The sequence below is a fragment of the Colobus angolensis genome, unplaced genomic scaffold (genome assembly GCF_000951035.1).
Source record: "Colobus angolensis palliatus isolate OR3802 unplaced genomic scaffold, Cang.pa_1.0 Scaffold68, whole genome shotgun sequence".
NCBI classification, from domain to species: Eukaryota; Metazoa; Chordata; class Mammalia; order Primates; family Cercopithecidae; genus Colobus; species Colobus angolensis.
In genome coordinates this window covers 5,481,327-5,492,054 of record NW_012120487.1, presented here as the reverse complement: position 1 = coordinate 5,492,054, position 10,728 = coordinate 5,481,327, and the positions used below count along the sequence as shown (strand labels likewise).

General features: G+C 39.2%; 1 protein-coding gene across 3 annotated transcripts in view; it reads left to right on the top strand.

The window, feature by feature from the left end:
- The window catches only part of ZCCHC11 (zinc finger, CCHC domain containing 11), a 110,719-nt gene that overhangs the window by 94,360 nt on the left and 5,631 nt on the right, over positions 1-10,728 (top strand). Inside the window, exons 24-28 of one of the 3 annotated variants that reach the window (XM_011926281.1) lie at positions 2,060-2,175; positions 3,419-3,627; positions 4,319-4,419; positions 8,286-8,429; positions 8,523-8,733. In XM_011926281.1, coding sequence (XP_011781671.1) covers positions 2,060-2,175; positions 3,419-3,627; positions 4,319-4,419; positions 8,286-8,429; positions 8,523-8,733 — 781 coding nt within the window. Of the gene's footprint in view, positions 1-2,059; positions 2,176-3,403; positions 3,628-4,318; positions 4,420-8,285; positions 8,734-10,728 lie in introns of all 3 variants that reach the window. The other 2 variants (XM_011926279.1, XM_011926280.1) reach the window with 2 other exon arrangements.

The following is a 10,728-nucleotide window of genomic DNA, read 5'->3' as shown; positions in this document are numbered from 1 at the left end:
CATGGTGGCTCATGCCTGCAGTCTGTTACTTTGGAAGGCCAGGCCAGGAAGATCGTTTGAGGCCAGGAGTTCAAGACCAGCCTGGCCAACACAGTGAGATGCTGTCTCTAAAAAACCAAATAAAACCAAACCAAACAGCTTCATTGGAATAGAGTTCACATTATATACAACTCATTGTGCAATTCAGTGGTTTTTAATATATATACAGGATTGTGCAACCATCCCAATTTAATTTTAGAACATTTTTATCTTCTCTAAAATAAACTCCTGTCCTCATTAGCAGTCAGTTCTCATTCCCTCTCTTCCCCTCTTCTCAAACCACTAATCCACTTTTTGTCTCTGTAGATTTACCTATTTTGGACATTTCATATAAGTTAAATGATATGATATGTGACATTTTGAAACTGGCTTCTTTCATTTAGCATGGTGTTTTCAAGGTTCCTTCATGCTGTACCATGTATCAATACTTCATTCCCTTTTATGGCTGAAAAATACTCCATTTTATGGATACACCACATTTCATTATCCATTCATCAGTTGTTGGACATTTGCGTTGTTTCTACTTTATGGCTATTATGAATAATGCTGTTGTGAATATTTGTGTGCAAATTTTTGTGAGAATATATGTTTTTATTTCTCTTGGTATATGCTTAATAGTGTAATTGCTGTGTCATTTTGATAAATTTATGTTTAACTTTTCAAGGAACTGTTTTCTAAAGTGGCTGTGCTACTTTACATTCCCACCAGCAATACATACGTGTTCTAGTTTTTCTGCATCCTCACCAATACTTGTTATTGTCTTTTTAAAGCTGTAGCCATCCTATTGGGCGTGTCTCGTATACTTTTATCCTTGAGTTTAGGTAAATGTGAAAACAGCTAACTGGACATGTTCTCTTGCCTTCCAGAAGGATGGACACCATTAGGACCAACTAGTCTTTGTGACAGTGCAAAACTAAGCTAAAGTTTAGAAGGATAAGCATGGTGCAGAGATAAAGCAGAAATAAGTCTGGTTCTAAGACTTGGGAAAATTATTTACTTCTTTTTAGTTCCCTACCTTTTCTTTAGGTCTATTCCTCTTTACATAATACATGTTACATGTTCTTTAAAAGCTGTATTAAATCCAATCATATTTCACATAAACCAGAGAATTGCTTTTTTTGTTGTTGTTATTTACTTATGTATTTTTAGTTTTTGGAGACAGAGTCTCGCTACTTCATCCAGGCTAGAGTGCAGTGGCTGTTCATAGGCACAGCCATTATGTACTACAGCCTCAAACTGGCCTTGAGTGGTCCTCCCATCTCAGCCTCCTGAGTAGCTGGGACTACAGACTTTTTTTGTCTCGCTGTGTCACCCAGACTGGAGTGCAGTGGCACGATCTTGGCTCACTGCAACCTCCACTTCCTGGATTCAAGCAGCTCTCCTGTCTCTTCCTCTTGAATAGCTGGGACTACAGGCACACACCACCATGCTCAACTAATTTTTGTGTTTTTAGTAGAGACGGGGTTTCACCATGTTGGCCAGGCTGGTCTCGAACTCTTGACCTCAGGTGATCCCTCCACCTCAGCCTCCCTAAGTGTTGGGATTACAGGCATGAGTCACTGCACCCAGCCTACAGGCCATTTTGTACAGAGAATAATTCCTTTCCAAAAGTAGCCCGATATAGCAGAAAGCATGAGTTTTGTTGTGAGATGGACTTAGCTCTACATCTTTTATCTGAGACTTAACCTCTTTTTTTCTATGGGCAAATGACTTGAACTCCTGAATCAGTTTCCCCATCTGTAAAATGAGGATGAAAGTAGTATCTACTTTATTGAGACTTTTCTTATTCATCTGTAGCATCTTTGTGTAAGGATGTAACTTGGTTAGTACTATTAGCAACTGTGATGATGATGATTGTGAATCTTATTTTCATATCATGGGTTTTACTTACAGTAAAAAAACATTTGTTGCTATTATTTTCTTTGTAAAAATAAACCATGTTTGCATCTTGGTCTTCTTTCCATTTGGATTCAAAAGTTTTATAGTGATTCCTCCTAGTAAAATTGCATTTTCTCCCTAGGAGTACTTCTTTGATTCCAGAGTATTAACAGATGGAGAACTGGCTCCCAATGATAGATGTTGCCGCGTGTGTGGAAAAATAGGCCACTACATGAAAGACTGCCCTAAAAGGAAAAGGTTGGCAAATGAATATATATCAACATTTTGAGGAAAATAAATGAGAGGCCAATTTGTAGCTATAATTATGTTCAGAAATGTTTAAGTGAGAAAGTTTAGGGTATTTAGTTATACCTAAGGTAAATGTTCATTTGAGTGGAATTTTGTAATAGGGTAAGATTTGTATGTGGTATAATAGTATCTTCTAACATTCATTTGTTCATTTATTCATTAATTCACTCAGTTTTTTGTTGTTGTTTTTGTTTTTGTTTGTTTTTTGAGATGGCGTCAAGCCCTGTCGCCCAGGCTGGAGTGCAATGGTGTGATCTCGGCTCACTGTAACCTCCGCCTCCTGGGTTCAAGTGATTCTCCTGCCTCAGCCTCCCAAGTAGCTGAGATTACAGGCGCGCACCACGATGACTGGCTAATTTTTAGTATCTTTAGTAGAGACGGGGTTTCACCAATGTTGGCCAGGCTGGTCTGAAACTCCTGACCTGGTGATCCACCACCTTGGCCTCCCAAATTGCTGGGATTACAGGCGTGAGTCACTGTGCCAGCCAGTTTTGTCTTTTTTTTTAAATGAAGAAGCATTTATTGACACCAGCTATGTGTTGGGAACTGTTCTAGGAGAAATAAAAGTGACCAAGACATTGGGTTCTTGCTGAGGATCTCACAGTCATGCAAACTGATAATTAAAATACAATTAATGGAATTCTTGAGATATATGCTGTGAGCTATACTTACAGATCTTGGGGAATGTACATCTTCTATATTCCCTCAAAATATATCTGTGAATTATAGTCTCCCAGGTTCTGTATACTGTAGCAGGTCAGGAAGATCTCTTTCTTTTGTAAAACTAATATAAAAACTTGGAACTTTTGAGACAGAGCAAACTTCCAGTTTCCATCACTGCTATTTACTGACTATTAAATTTAGTCAAGACACTTACCTTCTCTAAGCCTCAATTTCCTTTTGAAACCAGAGATAATAAATATCAACCTCTAAGGATTGTTAAAGGTTTAAAATTTATTTTAAAAAATGTAATATAATGTTGTTTTACAAAACTACTAGAAAACCCAGTTCCTGCCAAAGGTGCAGGTATGCCATAATGTTTGTTCCCTTGCCTTCAAAAAACGCATGAAGTGATGGGCATGCTAGTCCTTTTATTATCGTGAGAGTCCTGCATAGTTTAGTTTGTTCTGTGACTCACTTAATTTACAAGTCCCTAGCCCCACATTATTGGTATCAGCAGTTTACTGTTTAGACTAAAGAAGAAAGACAGTGAAGAAGAGAAGGAAGGGAATGAAGAAGAGAAAGAGTCCCGAGACGTTCTTGACCCCCGAGACCTCCACGACACTCGAGACTTTAGAGACCCCAGAGACCTCAGATGTTTTATATGTGGAGATGCTGGACATGTACGAAGGGAGTGCCCAGAGGTCAAGCTGGCCCGTCAGAGGAATAGCAGTGTGGCAGGTAAATAGAAAAGACCAAACATAGTTTCTGGTAGAAACGAAGTCATTTATGTTGTTTGCATGCTGAAGGACCCTAATTCCTCTCTATTGCAAACCTAATTGTATGATTTTGGACCTTACAATTTCTTAGATAAAATTTAGACAATGAGGCTTTCACTTTGAATAGTACTTGGGTAAGTTCATTATCAAGGTCTCCACAGTCTGTTATATTCAATTATCTCCCTTTAAGTATTCTTTGGAGGTTGTTTTTTTTGTTGTTGTTTTTTTTTTTTGAGACAAGTCAGGCTGCAGTGCAATGGTATGATCACAGCTCACTGCAGCTTTGACCTCCCGGACTCAAGTGATCCTCCCACCTCAGCCTCCCGGAGTACTAGGATTACAGACATGAGCCACTGCATCCAACCATAAAGTATTTCTGAAGTAAATATGTTGTCTCCTTTAGAAAAGCAGATGACATTTGTTCTTGTTTCTAGGATCAGTGTGTTTTTTTTCTTGATCTGCTAGATTGAAAAATGGCTTTTGAAAGTAGCTCAGTTGCTACAAGTCCTTCACTAATATACTCAAGGTTTAAAAGTCTAAGTTTATAGAATTGCAGAGATATTTGAGATTCTTTTACATAAGGGAGTTTATTTATTGTCATTTCTCTGCTACTTTCCTTATCTGTTGATTTTCTTTGTGATGCCTTCTCTTAGCAGCCCAGCTGGTCCGCAACCTTGTAAATGCTCAACAGGTGGCTGGTTCAGCTCAGCAACAGGGTGATCAGTCCATAAGGACTAGACAGTCCTCAGAATGTGTAAGTACTCTGCCTGTGAATGTGTTAGTCTTGACTGATGATAGCAGTATCTTTAATGTGTTTTCTCTCAGACTGGCAAATACAATCTTCCAGATTACATAGTGCTTTGTATATAGGTCCTTGCTAGGCACATAAGGTGGAATGAGCATTCCTTTTGGAATAATGTAGATCTGGGTTTCTGTCTACAGAGAAGCTACTTAATTTACATGAGCCTACTCTTCAGTTGTACGATAACTACCTAATAAGATGGATTAAAAATAAGGTAATGACTTTGAGGTTTCAGACTTTGCTTAGTGGAAAAATATCAGTACCATTAATAAAAATAGACATAAAAATTGAGATGTTTTAGGCATTTAGTGTTGTTAGGTCAATATATACATGGCATTTTGCTTGCATGAAACTTCTGTCTTCTCGTAGCTTGACCTGTGGATACCTAGTGAAATACACCCTGTAAAAAAACAGTATTGAATGAGAATTTAGACTCATAAGTTTATTTTACTACTTTTTCTTTAAGAGGGAGTCTTGCTCTGTTGCCTAGGCTGGAGTGCAGTGGCGCATTCTTGGCTCACTGCAACCTCCTCACCCCTGGGATCACGTAATTCTGTCTCCGTCTCCTGAGTGGCTGGACTATAGGCAACGCTACCACGCCCGGCTAATTTTTGTATTTTTAGTAGGGATGGGATTTCACCATATTGGTCAGGCTGGTCTTGAACTCCTGACTTCAGGTCATCCACCTGCCTCGGCTCCCCACAGTGCTGGGATTACAGGTGTGAGCCGTTGCGCCCAGCCCAGACTCATAAGTTTAATATTAAGTTTGCTGAGTTGCTCTTAACCTTTGTATAAATCTATATTCACCTTGTACCTCTTAATAATTACTCTAAATAACACTCTGAATCTGACGTAATGTTCAGTGCTTTACACTTAGCAAATTTAATCCTGCGAGTGGCCAAGTGAAGTGGTAGGTATTAGTATCATCAAATTTTACAAATTGGGAAACTGAGAATAAGAGAATATAAAAATCAAACCGAGGTCTTTCTAGTGTCAAATCCGTTCACTGTTTAACATGCTAAATCTAATGTGATTTGTGTTTTAGAAAAAACTTTCAAGTATTTGAAGAGTATTAGGGAGAACCTTTGGAAAACATTTAGGAAATTTTCCACCCTCATCCCAAACACTCGAATACCTATTATGTGCCTGATACTTTCATAAACAACAATAATCACATTTAATGTAGTTAACATTTGTTGAGTGTAAACTATGTGCTTATACATGCATTCCTTCTTTATGATTATAAAATATTTCAAAAGTACAGAAAAGTATAGAAAGTAAATCTCTATGTATCATTACCAAGCTTTAACAGTTTTTAACATTGTTATTTTAGCTTTATTAAAAAATTACCCTCAGTTGAAACCCCTGTACGTTCTTCTTCGATCCCATTCCTATCCTAAAAGCTTCTTTATCATCCTTCCGTTGTTACAGAAATGTTTCTGCTATCTTGAACTTGGTGGTCATTGTTCAGTTAATCTTCTCAAAAACCTAAGGCAAATTCTGATTATACTTTACAGGTAAAGAAACCGAGGTTCAAGTTCCTTGCCTGACTTCAATAGACACTTGGAATCAGAACGTGAACCCTCAGGCTCTCTGTCAGCAAAACTTATGCTCTAACCACTTTTCTGTGCTATCCTAATTTTCGTTTTATGCCTCTAGTCGTCACTTTTCTCTCACCTGTGCTTTCAGAAAGAGTCTGTCTAATGGACACTGCTACTCTTATGTCTAACAAAGCACTGCAACATGTCTAAAATATAGTTAATCTTTCCTTCCAACCCCCAGGACTTGCTTCTTCCTCTTGTGTTTTATATCTCGTTGAATGATCCCATTTTCTGTCTAATTTCCAAAACTTTTCCCTCTCCTTCAACCTCTGTATTCAGTCACTAAGTCCTGTTGTTTCTGCCTTTAAAAAAGCTAGGTGTGGTGGCTCACTCCTGTAATCCCAGCACTTTGGGAGACTGAGGTGGGTGGATCACCTGAGGTCAGGAGTTTGAGACCAGCCTGACCAACATGGTAAAACTCCATCTCTGCTAAAAATACAAAAAATTAGCTTGGTGTGGTGGCAGGCAACCTGTCATCCCAGCTAGTTGGGAGACAGGCAGGAGAATCGCTTGAACCCAGGAGGTGGAGATTGCAGTGAGCGGAGATTACACCACTGCATTCCAGCCTGGGCAACACAGTGAGACTATCTCAAAAAAAAAGTATCTCACAGCCATTTGCTTCCCTCTATCCCTATTTATATTTCCTTAGCCTAGGCTACTATCATCTCAGGACTGCTTTATTATAGCAGCCTCCTAATCAGTCTCAACAGCCTTTTAATTTTTACCTATTTATTCATTCATTCAGTTGTGAGACAGGGTCTTGCTCTATTGCCCAGACTGGAGTGCAGTGGCACAATCACAGCTCACTGAGGTCTTGACCTCCCAGGCTCAGGTGATTCTCCCATGTCAACCTCCAGAGTAGCTGGGACTACAGGCATGCACCACCACACTTGGCTAATTTTTGTATTTCTTGTAAAGATGGGATTTCGACATGTTGCCCAGGCAGGTCTCAAACTCCTGAGCTCAAGTGATCTGCCTGCCTCAGTCTCCGAAAGTGCTAGGATTACAGTCTTGAGCCACTGTTCCTGTTCTCTCATCAGCCTTAAAAAAAAAAAAAAAAAAATTCTCTATTTTATTCTTATTAAACCAGAATAATCTTTCTAAAGTTCAGATTGATCATATTCCTTACCTGTTTAAAACCCTTCAGTGGTTTACCACTGCACATAGGATATAGTCTAAATTACAAGGCTTGTAAGACACTTCATTGTCTTGCCCCTATTTAGCTCTTCAGCCTCAGCCATTCCCCTGCCATTATACTCCAGTAATATTAAACTTCTTTCAGATTCCAATTACTTTAAAAAGCCATGTATTTTCATACCTCTAGACCTTCAATCATATTGAACACTCTTCCTCTCCCCTTATCTCTCCCTTCTTGTATCAGACTGATTTCTATTTACCCTGAGTCTCAGCTAAAAGGTCACTTTTTCTGGGAAGCTTTCTTTGATTTCTCTTCTCCCCTTCTCCCAAAGTGGCTTTAGGTGTTCTGCTCTGGGATTTCATTATATAGTTGACCCTTGAACAAAACAGGTTTGAACTGCGTGGGTCTACTTATACATAAATTTTTTCCAACAGATTGTGGTTGGAAAATACAGTATTCCCAGGATGCAAAACCCAGGTATTCAGAGATCCAACTTTTTGTATATATGGGTTCTGTAGGGCTGACTGTAGGACTTGAGTACAGGAGGATTGTGGGGGTCCTGGAACAAATCCCCTGTATATCCTGAGGGACAGCTGTACACTATACATTCTTTATCATAATACTCATTATACTTACTGTGATTGCTTATGTAATCTTTATCTGCTCCCCTCCTTACCCCCTTAAACATTGAGTTCCATCAGGGCATACTTGTTGGTTTTACATTTTTATTACCTAGAACAATACTCAGTACATAATTGACACAGTAAATACTTGTTGAGGGACTGAATGAAAGTGACTATGAGATATTTAGATGGAAGTCTTGAGTTTGCAGTGGGAAGTATGTGTTCTGCATGGTGGGAACTGTGTCTGGGTTCTCTTTTCTTTGGACAATAAAAAGATTTGTGAGGCAATACCTACTTGAGAAGGGGGTTTGAGTACGTTGGGAAAAACTCATTATTATGATATACATCATAAAGTTCTGTTTTATAAAGTTTTTAATTTTGTATTTTATCTCTACTTTTATAAAATTAAGATGTTTATAAATTAATTTTAAAATGTGTGTGTGGTTTTTTCTGCAGTCTGAATCACCATCTTATTCTCCTCAGCCTCAGCCATTTCCACAGAACTCTTCCCAGTCAGCTGCTATTACCCAGCCTTCATCTCAGCCAGGATCCCAGCCTAAGCTTGGCCCACCTCAGCAGGGAGCCCAGCCTCCCCATCAGGTCCAGATGCCACTGTATAACTTTCCCCAGTCACCACCAGCTCAGTATTCCCCCATGCACAATATGGGATTGTTGCCAATGCACCCTCTCCAGATCCCTGCCCCATCTTGGCCCATCCATGGCCCGGTGATCCACTCTGCACCAGGCAGTGCCCCCAGCAATATTGGCCTGAATGATCCCAGCATCATCTTTGCACAGCCTGCTGCCAGACCTGTGGCAATCCCTAACACGTCTCACGATGGACACTGGCCCCGTACTGTGGCTCCGAATTCCCTGGTGAACAATGGTGCCGTGGGGAATTCAGGTAATCTTTCCTTTTATTCTTTTGTATCTGTCTGTAGAAACAATGTGAGGAAAAAGAAGGAAAGCAGTATTTCTGGAGGGACAGTACAGGATTAGATAAAGATTAAGAATATGGACTCTGGATTCAGACTGCCTGGATTTGAATCCTGGCCCTGCCATTTATTATGTAGTGTGGGCAATTACTTAATCTCTTTGTGCATTGGTTTCATCTGTAAAATAGGCCATCTAACTCACAGGGATGTTGTAAATGTTAAATGAGGTGTAAAACACGTAAATGTTAGCTGTTATTTTAGTATTTTAAAAAATTTTCACTGCCATCCTGTTTGGTGTATTATTTATTATACAGTTGATGAAATTGAAGAGTTAAGTAACTTAACTGTCTTACTGTTATGGTTAATAATGGTAGGTTGGCCTGGCATGGTGGCTCACGCCTGTAATCCCAGCACTTTGGGAGGCTGAGGCAGGTGGATTACCTGAAGTCAGGAGTTCGAGACGAGCCTGGCCAACATGGTGAAACCCCATCTCTAGTAAAAATACAAAAATTAGCTGGGCGTGGTGGTGGGTGCCTATAATCCCAACTATGTGGGAGGCTGAGGCAGGAGAATCGCTTGATCTCAGGAGGCGGAGGTTGCAGTGAGCCGAGATTGCACCATTGCACTCTAGCCTGGGCAACAGAGCAGAAGTGTCTCAAAAAAAGATCAAGGAAACCAAAAAAATTAATAATAATGGTAGGTCCAAGACTTAAACTAATTTCTTTGTTCAAAACTATGCTGCCGCGCACCCTAGACACTATTACTTCTCAGTAAGGAACAATTCTTTAAAAAAGAAAGAAGTATTAATAGCATGTAAAAAATAGTTTTTTTTCCTGATATCTAAGTAATACATGTTTATTATAGAGTATTTGAGAAATAAATCATCTGTCTCAATTCCTAGACATAAATACTAAGGAATATTTTGGTGTATTACCATTCAGTCATTTTTTTTTTAATTGCCTATTTAAGAAAATAGTTGATACGTGCTGTAAGTCTAGTTTTATATCCAGCTTTAAGATATACATATATATACACACACACACATGCATATACATATAAATACTTATACACACTTACACATATACACACAGGCTGGCACGGTGGCTTACACCTGTAATCCCAGAACTTTGGGAGGCTGAGGTGGGCAGATCACTTGAGGCCAGGAGTTTAAGACCAGCCTGGCCAACATGGCAAAACTCTTGTCTCTATTAAAAATACAAAAACTAGCCAGGTGTGGTGATATACGCCTGTAATCCCAGCTACTCAGGAGGCTGAGGTGGGAGAATCGTTTGAACCCAGGGAGACAGAGGTTGCAGTGAGTTGAGATCATGCCATTGCATTCCAGCCTGGGCGATAGAGTGAGACTCCAAAATATATATATATATGTTATTTATATTCATATGTCTCTAAATATATATATATATAAAATATACATATTGTATATATAATATATATATATATTTAGAGACAAAGTCTCAAAGTGTTGTCCAGGTTGGAGTGCAGTGGCTATTCACAGACCAATCTAGCACACTACAACCTTAAACTCCTGGGCTCAAGTGCTTCTCCTGCCTCAGCCTCCTGAGTAGCTGTGGGACTACAGGCACACACCACTGCGCCTGACTTATGCCTAACTTTTTAGTGATAATTATTTTTATCTTAAGAACTATTATGGAAATTTTGAAACATACACAAAAGAGAGTAAAGTATATAATGAACCCCTCTCCCCATTAACCAACTTTAACAGTTACCAATAATTTACTATTTTTTTTATCTGACTCCTCCTAACCATTACAAATTTTTTTTTGACTTGACTGATCAAATCTCAGACATTGGACCAAATTTGCTTTTTAACTTCAGTTGTATCACTTAAAAAAAATCAGGCTGGGCGCGGTAGCTCAAGCCTGTAATCCCAGCACTTTAGGAGGCCAAGACGGGCAGATCACGAGGTCAGGAGATTGAGACCA